The sequence below is a fragment of the Natator depressus genome, chromosome 11, assembly GCF_965152275.1.
Source record: "Natator depressus isolate rNatDep1 chromosome 11, rNatDep2.hap1, whole genome shotgun sequence".
Lineage (NCBI taxonomy): Eukaryota > Metazoa > Chordata > Testudines > Cheloniidae > Natator > Natator depressus.
This window is the reverse complement of record NC_134244.1, coordinates 81,144,862-81,160,910: the sequence shown is the minus strand read 5'-3', so window position 1 is coordinate 81,160,910 and position 16,049 is coordinate 81,144,862. Positions and strand designations below refer to the sequence as shown.

At 47.6% G+C, this 16,049-nt stretch overlaps 1 protein-coding gene across 2 annotated transcripts; it reads right to left on the bottom strand.

Moving 5' to 3' along the window:
- Window positions 1-1,390: 1,390 nt before the first annotated feature.
- Window positions 1,391-9,478, bottom strand: LOC141996275 (uncharacterized). 2 transcript variants are annotated; one of them, XM_074968261.1, is made up of 3 exons: window positions 9,080-9,478; window positions 4,286-6,260; window positions 1,391-3,654 (listed from the first exon to the last, which is right to left on the bottom strand). In XM_074968261.1, the coding sequence occupies exons 2-3, from the start codon at window positions 6,222-6,224 to the stop codon at window positions 2,783-2,785; spliced, it is 2,811 nt and encodes a 936-aa protein (XP_074824362.1). In that variant the 5' UTR covers window positions 6,225-6,260; window positions 9,080-9,478; the 3' UTR covers window positions 1,391-2,782. The 2 variants fall into 2 exon arrangements, with proteins under 2 accessions (XP_074824362.1, XP_074824363.1); XM_074968262.1 differs by having other exon boundaries at window positions 1,391-3,651; window positions 9,080-9,465.
- Window positions 9,479-16,049: the final 6,571 nt, after the last annotated feature.

Below are 16,049 nucleotides of genomic sequence, written 5' to 3'. Positions count from 1 at the left end.
CCAGCCTCAACCAGATGCCAGTGTGGGTGAGGCAGGACCAGGCCCTGGAACTTAATATCTCAGGAGATACAAGCAGGGAATTTGCAAAGGGGAGGGGCCCAGCTGTGGTATTTTGGGGTCGGGCCTGGGGGACAGCAAGGCAATAGGGGGAATTCAGAGAAGTGGTTGCAGCAGCCCCAGCAATAGGTGACCAAGGTGGGACTGTGGCAAATCATTTTATCCCTAGGGGGGCTGGAAGAAATTGGAACTGGATAGGAGGTGTCTGAGACAGCAGGGGAAGGGCTGGCAGGATGTGGGGAGAAGGGCAGAGAGGAGCTAGGTGGGAGGTAAGGAATCTGGATCTGAATCCCAAGGGCTGCATGGCTGGAATGAACAGTCCCGGCTCCTCTCACAGATGGGCTGGGGACTGAAGAAACAGATTCCAGATGTGTCTGTGTCTGCAGGTTTCCTTCACCAGAACGAAGCATAAAGAGAAATAACAGGAGTGGCTGGATGATGGTTCTGAGAGAAGGACGACCCGGAGTAGAGGGGGCAAAATGTCACCCGAAATGGGCCCCATGTGTCAAAGAATAACTCCATTCGTTGAACCCTGTGACCAGCGTGTTATCACGCAGGAGCCTCACTGAGCGCTGCCCTGTATTTGGAGAAAGGCATCACCAGCCACGTGCACGTCATTTATAGGCATCCTAAGAAGTTTCATCAGGCTGATTCCAAGGAAGACAAATTAACTGTCGCTGGGGATTGTTTTCTATAGTGAGGGACTGAAAAGAAAGGGAACAGTAACTGTGTTTTATTTAAATGTCCAAATTACCTCCCCATCCATTTATATAATCCAGATCCTGTTTTTCAAACACACACACACAGGACACCACATGCCCAATGCCAATTGCAGAGAATTACTGTAGAACTGTGCCCTCATTGCTCTTGACATTTCTTCAGGAGGCAGAACCCCCGCCATTCGTTAATTTCCCTTTGAGTTCACTGCACTCTGCTGGCGTCTTAACCAAAGGTTACAACCGCGAGAGAACGCGTTAGGGCTCTGGCTGAACTCCCTGAGCTGAATGCCTGTCTCTCTCCAAGCCACTGGCAGCTCCAGGGGCTGCCAGATCCCTTTAGACTGTAACGATGAGCCATCTGCAGCTGGGCAACTGCTGTCTTAGCTTCTCTGGGTGTTGGCTGCGGCTGCTGCTCCTCTTTGCAAGGAGGAGCTGTGCTCTGCTAGTGCAACGAGTTCTCCAGTCTCAGCGCTCTCACCATCACTCACTGATTCAAACACTCAGTCCCTGGGTTCCCATCCCCCTGTGCTCAAACACAGGCTCTTCCCCGCCCATCACCCATCTCTCCTAGTCCCTAAACACTGGATCGCTCCAGGTCCCTGGAGGTCTTTGTGAATAAAGGGCACAAAAGGTTCCTCGGATACCCAGTCCATAGGACACTGGCTGGGGAACCAGGCAAGATGGGGGAGAAGATTCCAGCTGAGGCAGGGAATCCCAGCAGCTGGGAAGGTGGACGGGCTGATCGGGCCTTTTCCTTTGCTGACCCAGGCAGAGCCAGAGGAGGGCTGCTGTCTCCTAACAGCAGAGATGGGTAACCAGACTCTGAAAAGTCAAACGGTGATGACATTTGTGGAATCAGCAAATATATTAACTGTCCAAAACCTTAGTTAATGCAGAGCTAAGGTTGCCTGGCGCTGCCTTGTGCCCTTCCACAATGGGGAGAGTGGCTAAACTTACACCGCTAAAATCCAAGAAATTAAGGTAAATGTCATACCCACAGTGCAACCTTAACTCTGCCCCCTTGTCGCTGGCAATAGCCACTGAGAATGGTTCAGTAACGCTGTTGCCGTAAGAAGTAGACATGAAGGACTCAGAAGATGGACCTTTGCTCGTGTTGTATTCTGCAGATTTGAATCCTAGAATTCATCTGCATGCACTTGACTGCCTGCGTTGTGTGAAGCGATTAGCTGGAACGGGCTGGCAGGGCGGTCACTGTGATAGCAGGAGAGGTGCAGGTGTACTTCAAAAGGGTCAGCTGTGCTCCATTGCCGTGCTGAGTTCTGCAGGGTCCGTCAGTAGAAATGCACAAGGGAGTGCGGCCATGGAGTCTGTCAGCCATCTGACTCCGGGGCTTACTGCGGGGTCAGTGAAAGCCATGTCCCCCAGGGAATCCTCAGGGCAAGGGTGAAGCCATGGGAACATGGGAACATTTTGTCGTTCTGGGGTGGTTTGTGTGGAGCATGCTCAGTTTTTGAGTGTAAGTGAGAGCTGCTCACTGTGCCTGACCTACCCCAGAGTCTTCCCTTAGCAACAGAAGGTGGCCAAATTTGTCCTACACTGCTCATCAGTGCTCTATTCCTGAAGTGTTCTGTCACATCTGCAAAGGTAGAGAGCAAATGTGTGTTACCGGTACGTTGGGACTTCACTCAAAGAGGGCAGAGTTAAGGTTATGTTGTGGGGGTAGCATGTACTCTAATGTAATATTTCCTGCTTTTCATGGGGGTTAAGTTTGCACAGGGTTTCAGAGCAATCTGAATGGTAAAAGCAGCTCCTTACTGCGGGGCTGTATCTGAGGAACCCCGAGACCAAACGACCACAACCTCCCACCACTAGCTCTGCCCCCAGCCCAGATGAGGCACGGCAATTTTCAAGACAATCCAAGTCCACATGTGGGCTTTAGAGCACACAGGAAAACTGGCAGTTAAAAAGGAAGCTAGTCTCGACTTTAGCTGTAGCGGTGCAACTGCTCCGGTCTAACCCACTTCAGCCGGCCCTCGTCAGGGCACTTATTCACTTTCTCCCCAGTGGGTTCTCAGATGTCTACTGCGGGTTGATTTCTGACTGAAGCTTTTCCCGCACTTGAGGCACTTATAGGGTCTCTCCCCAGTGTGAACTTTTTGGTGCCTGGTAAGGTTTGAGCGCCGACTGAAGCTTTCTCCACACTTCAGGCAGGTATAGGGTTTCTCTCCTGTGTGAGTTGTCTGATGCCTAATAAGACCAGTCCTATCACGGAAGTTCTCCCCACACTCAGGGCACTTATGAGGTTTAGATCTCTCTCCGGTGTGGATTCTCTCATGTCTAAGAAAGGATGACCAGTTACAGAAGGTTTCCCCACACTGAGAGCATATGAAGGTTTTTGCTTCTGTGTGGACTCTCTGGTGGCCAATAAGGTGTGATCTCTCACCGAAGCTTTTCCCGCAGTCAGGGCACTTATAGGGTTTTTCTCTCGTGTGGATTTTCTGATGTTTTTTCAGGGTTGGGATGCCAATAAAGCTCTTCCCACACTGAAGACATTTATGAGGTCTTTCTCCTGTGTGGGTTCTGCGATGTATAATAAGGTATAAACTCCGACTGAAGCTTTTCCCACACTCGGTGCATGTGTTTTTCCTCTCCCCTTTGGAGGATCTCTGGTGCATCATGTTTTTACTAAGATTCTTCAAACCACCGTCACGTTGAGTGGATTTACCCGCGTTCTTCCCTGGCTGGTTTCCCTGCTGTCTCTCTGGCCTGCACTGAGACCCACCGGCTTTTCCGTGCTCTGGACTCCAGGACACAGTCCCTTCAGATCTACCCAATAACGTCCCGTGAGTTTCAACTTGCTCAGGATCTTCCTGCTGAGGGTTCTCTTCCACATTCTCACTCACCATTCCCTCACCTGCTGGGACAGAGAGAGAGAGAATCTAAACATGAGTCATTCCCTGCGCTGGAGAAGGAAAGGAGAGAAACAAACCCAAATAGCACTGGAGAAACTGAAAAATCAGGAACAAAATCCTCCCCAAACTTTTCCCAAGGGAGAGAGAGAAAGGGACAAATCTAGACACCACATCCCATCTGAAAAATCAGAGGTAGTGAGGGCAGGAGAGAGGGCGCTACTGCCAAGTGTCTAGAGTTCTAGGAACAACTCTGACCTGGCTAAGATGAAGCAGACCCTGGGGGACTTTAGAAGTAGGGTTGCCAACTTTCTAATCGCAGAAAATCGAACACCCTTGCCCCGCCCCCTGCCCCGAGGCCCCACCTCTGCTCACTCCACCCCCTTCCCTCCATCACTCGCTCTCTCCCACCTTTGTTCACTCGCTCATTTTCACTGCAAGGCCCGAGCAGGCACCAGGAGAAGGCCAGGAGCTGCAACAGTTTGAATGTGGGAGACGGAACGTTTGACTCACATAGCCTTCGCCTCACCAGGGAGAGATTTTAAACACTACTTTTTAACTGCTTCTGCAATGCAACGAAGATACAAACAAAATAAAACAAAACCAGGCTTCATGAGCGTGGCCAGTGAAGCGACTTACGTTCACACTTCTGCTCTTGTCTCGCTGCCACCACAAGCTCCTTCGCTGCTTTTGTCTTCAAAAATCCAGCAAACTCGGCACACGTCATTGTGTAGTTGAAGTGCACGAATAGCTCAGCTTTCACCACGCCCACCCGGGGCCGATTCCTTTCGTCAGTCCTCAAGTTCTTCATAACACTGAAAACGCGTTCCACAAAGGCGTTGGTGGGTGGTACAGCAAGCACATGCTGCACAATTTTAAGTAAGTTCGGGGCCTCCCAGCGCTTAAAGAATTCTACCCACACCTCGGAGACACTGGTTCGACGGTGGCGCTCTTGTTGCTGGGGGGACAATGGCAATTCAGCATCGTTTGCCAGACTCTTTAGGGCTGGTAGCGCATTGTTCAGTGAGCACATTTCTGTAAATAGTTCATCTCCGTCTACTTGAATGTCCCAGTTTGCAGTCAAAGCACACAGTTTGTCTAGCTCAAGAGGTCCGTCTAGATTGAGTGGTGCACACAGCACATAGAAAGAGTTTTCGCTGAAATCAAACCACTTTTCTAGGTACTGCAGCATGCGTGTGTAAGCCCGTTGGGCATCTCCAACAAATTTATTCTGCTCATTAGGCAGCAGTTTCTTCAAGAACTGTGTCACCTTGTACCCATAGAAGCCTTGCTCTTGTCGGTTCTGAATCTCTCTCCTCAGCCTGTTGAATACGCCATACAGTTCAGTTACCTGAATGTAATCACTTTCAAGAACCTTTATGGTGTTGTTAAATTGGCTCAGAATGTTGTGCACAAAGTAGATGTACAGCTCGGGAAGCGTAGTAATGTCATCATCGGATACTGCATCCTCTTGCTCAGAGAGAAAGGCCCATATTGCGCAGCTCACTTTTTCCTCTCCTTTCTTCACAAAGTAAGATCTGAGGTCAGGCCAATGCTTCAGTAACCTGTCTACGGCCGTGAAAAGGGTCAAAAAATGTGTAGGTACATGGCGTAAGATTTCCGAATAGTCTGTCTCCAGGAAGTCAAAGAACTCTTTAAGCTCACTAATGTTCTTTGCACTGGACGAGAATTCACTGAAAACCTTGATGACCAAGTTCTCTACATCATAAGAGAGCATTTTCAAGCCATGTTTTGCTGTGTTGTGCACTATGTGAGTGCTGCAATGCCCTGGCACAAGGTTTGGTAAATCCAACATTTGTTTTAGGTGCACCAAAACAGACTTGTGCTTTCCAAAATTGACAGATGCGTTGTCTGCTCCATATGCCACAATTTTATTATGTATTAGACCAGCATTTTGAAGACAACTTCTCACGTTGTTTGCGATTGCCTCTGAGGTCTCATCTGCATCCTCGAAAAAGTCTAGGATACATGTGCAGCTTCCCTTATCTTTATTAAAGTAGTGGAGGGCAACTGGGAATAATTTTGTGTTCCCTTTATTCCAAGCATCTGTCACTATTGAGAACGATGCTGATCCAATGTCTTGCACAGCCAGTTTTAATGAATGAGGGGCTAATACATTCTCAATCAAAGCCTCCTCTTTTCTCCTTCCACAGTAAATTTTGGAAGCTATCTTGGAATCAGTGAAAATGCAGGGGTACAGTTTATTTCCACAGTCTTGAGAATGGTAGCTGTGGTGGTGTTTAACTCCATGGTATGTTAAGAGCAATTCAGCCGTGCACACCTGTTCTTCTTCGGAGGTATCAGGCAATACGAAGAATTTATCGATTATACTGGACTGGACTTGTGCTCGTACTTTGATTTCGTGACCCGCTGTCTCTGCATGATGCTGGATAGCTTTTACAGAACCAAACTGAATCTTGAATTGAACACGACAAATAGAACAGTATCCCGACTCTTCACTTGCCTTTGAAAGCCAATTCCGATACTCTGGGAGTTGCAACCACTCGTCTTTAAAAGAGCACAGCCTTCGAATCCTTTTCTTTTCGGGTTCCGCCATTACACCTCGCACTAGTGTGACTGCAGCACAATTTAGCTGATAGATAAAACAGTGTTGACTGTGGATGGGGAAACGCTAACTACATTACTGACCGTTGATGCCGGGTGGATTAGCTCTTTAAAGGCTAGTTGGTCCCTACTGCTTCTGATTGTAGACTGAAAAAGTTATTCAAAGATTCAATCAAATATATTGTTTTGACAGATATATTACGCTAATTTCAGGTTTTATTTTTTACAGCACACTAGAAAATGATAGAAAATTATGGTAACCGGACTTATGGTGTCCAGTCAATACTTCTGATTGCACAGGTCCCCTTAAAACTGGACTTTTTCTATTCTATTCTATTGTATTATATTAGCCTCTATAATTTGTCATAAGCTATTTTCTGTTTTCAGTGGAGCTAAAGTTAAGACAGGTGTTTTGACCAGCGTGTGTAACATCCGGTTCTGCAAAGACCTCTCTATATTTGCATCAGTTCAATTAGCACCATCCTGCAAACAGCATGAAACTGCAGCTGGCACATCAAACAGAAAACGGCTTGCTTACAGTGTCACCATTTTTCATGGTTAGTACAGTTTTATTAAGCCATGACAAAATGATGTGAGAGCTATAAGATAACAATATCATTTACTTTGGATACCAGCTGCTCTCAAGATTCACAAAACAAGGCACTAACCTGTTGATATATTAACTCAACTGTATTAAGACAATAGAGTCAGAATTTTGTTTTAACCTTTAAGACCATAAAAAACCCACCCAGAAGAGAGCAGGGCATAGTTTAAAAAATATCTATCTGCCGTATACATGTAAGATGGGGATATTCAATGGTCATCATCCTGTCCTGACGCTTACATTGTCACCTCATCTCAAAATATCGCCATATTGGTGATGGGCAGTTGCAATGGGGTGCTATTTTTATGGGTGCCAAGTAACCTTGAGACTTGTGGCCACATCAAAAATGGTGGTTTACTTGCACAATCTGGAGTGAAGGCAACCCTTAATTTATAGGATTTGGACCCTCTGCTAGAACAGTGGTTATTGCTAAATGCTGTACAAAAGAAGAGGACACCAGCTAACTGGAGAAAATGCATGTAATAACTAACACCCCCACACACACACCCCAAAAGCCATGTTTTAAAGGTTTTATATGCATATAGATAAAGGAAAACAACAGTACATTACATGTAAAATTGGTTATAAATGGCCCTAGGTAGATTTCAGTAACATCAAACTGCATTCTGCTAGCTAATTATCATTACGATTAAACATCCACCTTAGTGCAAAATACTGGGTAGGTGCTTTAGGGCTCAGACTAACCAAAAAGCAAGATTAATCACTGATGCAGGTCACCTTTTCCATAGCTCAGTCGATACAAAGCTACTACTCACTGCTTTTTACCACCGAGTAATTTATATTGGAAAAAACAAAAGGACCTGAAATACTGGATTAATTACATTCCTATTATGTGGGGACCAGCCAAAAGTCTCACCATTCCAATGCAAAAATACTAGCTGTATAGAGGACAGAGAATTAGATTAAATCCAGTGATATATCTTCTAGGTTATATCTTTGATAAAAAGTGCTACATGGTTCCACCTTAAGTGCTCAACACATTGAAGTAATGTTGTAAACATTATTTATTTGTATGACAGTAGCACTTACACCAGACAATTGTGCTAAGCAACGTACACATCTGTAACATACAGTCCCTGCCCCAAAGACGTTACCGTCTACATATGAGACAAAAGGTGGATCTAGCGAACAGACAGGGGGAGCAATGGCAGTGCAAGCTTCTCTGTGTTGCCCTCACCAATGTGCCTCAACTGTGCAGTGGAGCCTCCCAGCCATGAGGTATCTTGTTGCTCTTGATTCCCACTTCTGTCTCTTTGCTGGGAGTGCCAGTTGTAACACGAACGTGGGACTGAACCTAGGGCGTGATGCTGCAAGCCCTTGTTCACCTGAATATTCTTATGGAACCGAATGGGACTAATTACTGGCCTACAGCTGGATTCACACCCTTGACCTGAAGAGGAAAGGGTCTGGCTCCCGTTAACCAGTTCTCTGAGCCTCCTAATCTCCCCGCCCTTCATTGTTGGGAGACTGTTCTCCACACTAAAAGATAAGGCTACATTTTAGTCCTGGGTATTTTTAGTAAAAGTCATGGACAGGTCACGGGCAGTAAACAAACATTCACAGCCCCTGGCCTGTCCATGACAGTAACATTCCAACATGGCCCCAAATGAACTGACAACAGGAGCCCTTGGAAAAAATTCCATCCCAAGGAAATAAAAATTCTCAAAAAAGGAGGGGAAGGGTTCAGCAGGTCGACCTCAGGGGGATAAAAACAGCTGGTGACCCCGAGTCCCCCAAGCCTATTTCTCACAGCCACTGGAGCTCCCCTACAGAACAAAACTGAATTAGCTGGAATTACTTACCAGCTTCTAAACAGCTCACAAGAATGAACTAGCATACAAGGTAATTAGCTGTACCACAAGGCCATATTACTCACTCACCCATCCTTAGCATGTCCTCTGCTCTGCCTCCTGGTTATCAAGTACCCCTCTGCCTGCTGCCACCCCCTCCCAGACAAGGGTTCATATTTAGCTCCTGAGTTGGGAGTTAGACGCTATCATATCTTGTGTGGGCAAGGTTTTCCTTATAAAAGAGCTTTCCCTTTACCAAGAGTCCTCAAAAAGAATTTTAGAAATTAAACATATAAGTCCTAGTTCTGTCAGAATATGTACTTCAGCAGGGTTGTTATTAAAGATCATGTATATTTTCTTAATCATGTATGATGGTACGTTAATGTCTCTTTTGGTACTAAAAACAACTTTTTGAACATTAATTTTACTTACATTTGCTGTTTCAAATTTAGAAGCAGAAACAGAAATCCTGAATGATTCAGCCTGAATCGTTCTGTTCTTTGAGCTGGACTGCTCCACTCTGTAGCTATGTTTCTTTGTCTGTGTCACCCATCACAGTAGTATCTAAGCACATAAATACTAAATTACAGGACTTTTATAATCTCACTGTGATTTTTACTTTGTAATATCACTCATAAATACGTGGCAATTTCAGCAATGATGGGACTTTTCCAAATCCTTGATTGGATTTAAAGTTTGGACATGTTTTTAATTATATGGCCTGAACACTAAAGGGAAATCTCAGTAAGGAGTATCAGATACTGTGGTGGCTAGAGCAAACAGGGCCCTTAATACCTAAGGACAGAACATCTGGGAACTACTAAACTTGCTTTTCATTCCAGCAGCTATAGGACCTTCATTAATTTCTTGTGTACTGTAGTTCATTTGGGAAGTTTTGCAGCTTTAACAAACAGGTTTGACACTTGCTTAATTTTCATCCCCAACCTCTAGCTTGCTCCCTGCCTGCGGAGGTTAGCAAACACAGTGGGGGTGGCAAGGGTTAGCCCGTAGCACTGCTATAGGCCACAGACCCAGGCAGGGCCAGGCCACTGCACCAGGGCCCAGGATCGGCAAGAGCCAGAGGTTCGAGACCAGAAGGGCCACACTGGTGAGCTGGGAAGAGGCTGAGGCACGCAGCACCGACAGGATGTGGGGCCCTACAGGGGAGGATGTGCAGGAGTCCCTGAAGGCCACAGGGCCCCGAGAGGGGCTCTCTCGTCTGCCTCCTCTCCAGCAGCCCCATTCCCAGAGCCCCTTGCAGCGCTCCGAGATGGGGATACCTTGAGCTCCTGGGTGCTGGCGATGGGGAGACAGAGGGCAGGGTCACCTCCAGGGCATGGACCGCAGCTCAAGCCTTGGCCAATGGGAGCTGCTGCTGCGTGGGGGCAGCACGTGGAGCCCCCCTGGCCACCCCTCTGCCTGGGAGTCGGACATGCTGGCCATTTCCCGGGAGCCGCGAGGAGCTGGGCAGGGAGCCTGCCCAGCCCTGCTGCACCTCACCAACAGGCCTTTAACGGCCCGGTCAGCAGTGCTGTCAGCCACCAGGGTCCCTTTTCAACTGGGTGTTCTCATCGAAAACCGGACACCTGGCAACCCTATTTAGAAGGTGCTGGTGGGAATTACAGCTTCGCTTGCTGATACTTTACTGTCTCAAGTGATTTGATTCCTCACCCTCTCAGCAGCTCCCTTTCCTTTCCCTGGCTTTTCACCCCATTCCAACAGGGAAACCACGTCAACCCTGAAAATCCTGCTCAGGGGAAAGAGAACAAGCGAGACCTGATGATTCTGCGGGATATTTCTCACAAAGCATGTTCCGTGATTTTAAACCTGAGCCCGTTATAAAGCAGTACAATCCTAAAAACACACTCAGCAGTATGTCTTCGTCAGTCACATTTCTTTCCAAATACAGACAAATTCCTTCAGTTCAAAAGGTGTATGTACGGCAGGGGAGGGGGATCTGAGAACATGTTATATAAATATTTTTAAAATAGCGGGAACGGGGGCAAGGTGTGAGGAGCTTTGTTTTTTTTAATCAAACTTTGAGGATGAGATGGAAAATGGCAAAATCTGAGGAGATTTGATATTAATAGTCGATAACTGGAGAAAAATGTGAGGGGATTTTATATCCTTATTCAGTAACTAGGGAGAAAAGAGGCGATTGAAGGGGAATTTAGATCTGCACTCAGAATTGGAGAATTCAATAAGTAATAGATAAGATGGTAAGAAAATTGCTTTGTTGCAGAAAGCACAACTTTTAGCACACACCACAAATGTGAGTGGCGTTGCGACCCCGTGCACCAGGTTGCAAAACTCACCTTCGTTCCCTCTAAGCTGCGTGGCCACGCACCAGGCTCTCAAGAGCCGCCCAGGCAGGTGGGGAGAGGTGCCCCTCCCCTGGCCTAGCCTAAGCCCACCGGAGCTGCCACTCTGTGGGGATTGGAGGAATGGGGCACAGTATCCATCCCCTTTGGAGGGTACAGGACTCTGCCGCCCACCTGACACTGAGCAAGAGTTTAGGGCCTGTTTGTGTGTGTCCGTTTGTGGTACTGACTGCACCGAAACAGCTACTTTAACGAGCCATGGCCATGACTTTTGAACAAAAATACACCCACACCCCCAACTTTCTTACAGCATTAGTAAGAGATAATTAGAGAGAAAATGTACAAAATCTGGGGAGATTTTATCTCTATCTTGCGTAACTGATGCCCCCAGGTCAGCCACCGACATGGGCAGCAGGGACCTCTGGGTGATGCTGCCTTAACAGGGGCAGGGACAGGATGAGCTGGAAGGTCCCGGGGCAGTTGGGAGCGGCAGGAGTGGAGCATGGACAGGGGGTTGGCAAATTGGGTCAGGGCAAACTGGGGTTCGTCTCAGTTGAGGACACTAAGGAACAGATTTTTAAGCAATATTTATGCGCCTAAAGACACAGATGGATGCTTCTGAAAACCCCACTAGAGACCTATCTGCATGTTTAGGCACCTAAGTCCTTCTTAAAAATATGGCCCGCACTTCAGCAATGGAGGAGGGGCCAGTGATTGGCAGCTGGGGTCGGGGATGGAAGTGGGGCTGAGGGGAACTGTGGAGTTGGGGTGTGGCAAACGGGCTGGGCAGTTTATTGATGTTCCATAATTTGGGGAAATGGGGCACTGTCTGCAGAGGATTTCATATCAGTATTTAATGAGTAGGTGGGAGTTTAACCCAGTCACTCAGGGTCCAGCCAACTGCCCCGTTAGCAGCCGGGCAGCAGCACCACTCCCCCGTGTTCTGTTCTATTTGGTCCTTACAACCCCTCATCCCTGCAGGGTCCCAGCATCGTCTAGCCGGGCACCAGCCACACGTCTCGCATTCGTCCCCTGGGATTCTCGCCTGCTCCCTCCTCTCCCCAAAGGGGAATTTCCATGAGGTTTTTTAAAATGTAATTTATTATTTGTGTGTCTGTGGATGTGATGCCTGTCGTCTCTGTGAATTACTGAAGGCAAGTGTAAAAAGTGCACCTGGCCCTGGGAAGGCAGCATGGGGATGCTCTTGCCCCACAGCCTGGGAGCGGCTCCTGAGAAAGCTCTGTCTCCAGCCCTGATGAGCTCTACCCCACCTGCTCACGGCTACGCTGTGCCTGAGGAATGGAGCTGTGGACCATGGCTCTTCTCCTGAAGCTTCAAATGATATTTAGGTCCCCTGGGCCCAGACCACTGAGCAGCAGAGACTGAATGGGGGGGAGGCTCCCAGCTGTGATCTTTACTACATATGGGGCAAGACAGCAAGTGAGTCAATTTTAATGTACATAAAGTGTGTGGGGGGGGATTAAGACATGAGGGGGAAAGTTGATTAGTGGGGAGTTTATTCCCCTTCTTCAGGCCCTCTCCACATATCTGCAATAGTAACTCAGGGCAACACTTTCTCTGCAAAACAAGGGGAAACTGTTGCAGATTAAAAGGGTGGGAAACACCACATAATCCAAGCTTTGTATATGCTGTGTATTATTAGTGAGAAAATAAGGCAACATCAGAGGGATAAGCTTCAAGAATTTGAGAGGGGGGAGAGAAGGAGGGGGAGAAAGAACGAACATTCAGGCAGCTGAGTCTTGTCTCTCCTGCTGTTGCTGGGGGGCTGGTTAGATAACTGCCACGTGCATCACAAGTTTTCCCTGCTTCTCTTTGAAAATGGGGGGCATTGCTGAATTTTGAACAAACAGATATTTTCTTTCAAGTATTTACTAGAATCAAACCAATTAAAAAAATGTTTAAACTATCTGAATAAAAGTCCCTTCTCCTCTCAATCAAGTCATACAGCACCAAATTTTCACAGGCTCTGAGCACTCATAGCTACCACTGATTTCTGGTGCAATGATGGAAAATCTGGCTCTGAGGTACTATGGTGATTAGTGCTAAAAAAAATCCTGAGATAAGGCAAATTAAAATTGATTCTATTTCTTCAATGCTACAGATCTACTGGTTCTCCAGGGCGCCACAGCCTCTCTTAGGAACGTTAGGGTACTTAAGACAAGAACTTACAATATTTACAAACAAACATAGCAGGGGAGAAGAAAAAAAAAAACTTTGGACCTTTTTACTGATCATAAAAAAGCAAAAAGGGTCACAAAACTGGCCAGTTTGTTCTTCGGCAGGCCACCTTTAAAAACCCTGGGTACACCATCTGACTCGCTGTTCTGGCTGGAAGGAACAGAAGCTAAGTAAACTGGCTAAACCTGTAATCAGAGCTCTCTGCCACCATGTAGTCGCTCTAATAAATAGCATGCGGAGGGGACAGGGAAAGTGCCAACACTAGGAGAGGAAATGTCTCCCTTTGGGGATGAATGTGACAGACCTTTTCTCCCCAGCAAAACAGCACTATTTTTAAAGCCACTATTAAGGCCTGGGTGTGTCAAACAGAGATTTATTAAGGGGCCCCCTTGCTCTGTGTGTGGCCTCAATAAAAATAGTCAGTTTGCTCAGATGTGGGGGGGAGGGAGGGCGGGCAGGACCCTGATGCTTCCAAAAGATGTGTGTGCAGCATTTCAGCATTTCAGGGACCGTCGCATTATTCCCAGCAAGAGGTGTGCGTGAGGAAAGGTTCATAAACACACACATGCTCCACGTCATGCTGGGCCTGACATGTCGGACAAAGCAAACACATCACTGCCAACACTTCCATGTTGGGTAGATTTGTCTGTCTGGCAACGCAGGCTTTGAGGGTGGAGGGGCTGGGAAGGGGGTTAGATTAGATAAAGGAGGAATAAAGCCCTCCTTCTCCCGTGTCCCCTGTGCTACTTGCTCTTCTCCTCTCCCTGTTACTTCCTGTTACTTGTTAAACCTACCACATTTCAAACTGTCTCTCCCTCCCCTCCCCTTCCTTCCTTCCTGTTCTCTCCGTCTTATTTTCATCCTTTCCCATCCTGGCAACTCTCCTCCCCAGAGATACAGCGGAGAAACCCCTCCGGGGGCCTGTTTATGACCCCGCGGCCATCCCTTTCTCACTATTTTCCTCCCATTCCCAGGTTTGCTCCTTGACCAGACAGCAAGTGTGAAAAATTGGGACAGAAGATGGGGGGTAACAGGAGCCTATATAAGAAAAAGATCCCCAAATCGGGACATCTGGTCACCCTAGCTGAAGGCAGCAGCCCCCTTGCCCGTTTCCTCGGCTCTGATCCCTCCTACATACATATTAACAAGAGAGCCGATTCCCCAGGGTGCAAGATCTGAGGCTCCTGGGGCAGTATGTGCAGACAGTCACTTTCCTGCCCATCCCCAGCCCTTTCAACCTCTCCCTCACTCCCCCAGGGTCTCTGCCTCAGGAGTTAATCCCAGCAAACAGGCTGCACAGACAAGCTCCTGTTCTTTAATCTCCCTGCAGCCATCACAAGCACTGTCAGCCGAAACATTCCAGTGACCCAATTTTGGGTCCCAATCCACAGGTTGGAAAGTCCGGTCTAGAGCACATGGAGCCCCCTCCCCAAGGCGTGGGAGCATGTGTAATTCTGTGTGCAAGTGAATGACAGAATGGTAGGAGACGTGTCATTCCATGTGTAACAATCTACAGAATTGTAATTTCAGCTGTCTCACCCTCTGCGCTGTGGCGGGGGGACTCGGTGTCACCCGGCTCCCAGGTCCTCCGGTTGCTGGACATTTTTACTACAGTGTCATCAGAACTGGGCTGAGTTGGGCATCACTCGAAAGGCCTCCCTCCCATGAACACGCATGTACCAAGCACATTTGTAATTTGTTTAAATTATACTTTAACACAGGCACGTTGTCCCAGGCAGCCTCACAAAGATAAACTGTGGCCCTTGACCGACGATCCTGTGACAAGGTGGGTGAGGTCATATCTTTTACTGGGCCAACTTCAGTGAAGGTGCTGCAAAGAAGGGCTGTCTTAGAAAAAAAGAGGAGTGGGTATTTGGGGGGACATGGTCTTAAACTGCTGCAAGGAAGGTTTGGGTTGGACCTTAGTTAAAACTTTCTAACTGTCAGGGTAGTTAAGCACTGGAACAAATTGCCTAGGGAGGTTGTGGACTCTCCGTCACTGGAGGTTTTTAAGAACAGGTTAGACAAACACCCGTCAGGAATGGTATAGTTATTACCAGAGAGCCATGCCGTCCATAGGACGGATTGGGGCAGTCACCCCGGGCCCTGCGCTTTGGGTGGCCCTGCTCCTCCACCGCACCCCCGCCTCAGGAGGACCCGGCAGGGCCAGGGCAGTGCCGGAGCAGGGGCCAGCAGCCGTGCTACCAGCCTGGCCCTGCTGCGCCCTGCCAGCTCCTGGCATCACTCAGAGGCAGGGCTTGGGGGAAGGGGTGAAGTAGGGGCGGGGCCTAGGGTGGAGTGTGGGGGGTTGTCCCGGGCCCCACACCCCCCCTAGGGATGGCCCTGGTTATTACATGGTCTTGCCATGAGTGCAGGGGACTGGACTAGATGACCTTTGAGGTCCCTTCCAGTCCTACACTTCTACGATTCTATGCCATATTTTCTCTCCTTTCTGCCTTTTCCCCCCTTTCTTGCTGTTTTAAAACTTTCCCAGTTATCTCTGAAAGGTGGCTGTACCTCTGTAATATGTAACTAGGTCTATGATTATAGTTTCTCTTTCTATCACTCATATTTGGTCACCTTTGTGAAATTGTTTAATCAACTTTATTTAGAATGGCATTAACCACAGACTTCATGCATCTGATGAAGTGGGTTTTAGCCCACAAAAGCTTATGCCCAAATAAATTTGTTATTCTCTAAGGTGCCACAGGATTCCTCGTTGTATTAACCGCATTAAAATTATTTTTCTCTAATGCTTCTATATATGTATTAATACTTCTTTATTCTGCTGTTACTAAGGTGTGGACTATAATACAGACTTACATCAATCCACACCCCGAAGGACATCGTTATATCAACCTAACCCCTAGAGTAGCCAATGC

Excerpts from the sequence above, each read along its gene's own strand:
- LOC141996275 (XM_074968261.1), bottom strand. The coding sequence starts at position 6,224 with ATGGCGGAACCCGAAAAGAAAAGGATTCGAAGGCTGTGCTCTTTTAAA. Across the intron at positions 3,655-4,285 it reads ACAAGAGCAGAAGTGTGAAC|CAGGTGAGGGAATGGTGAGT; the intron begins GTAAGTCGCTTC and ends TCTCTGTCCCAG.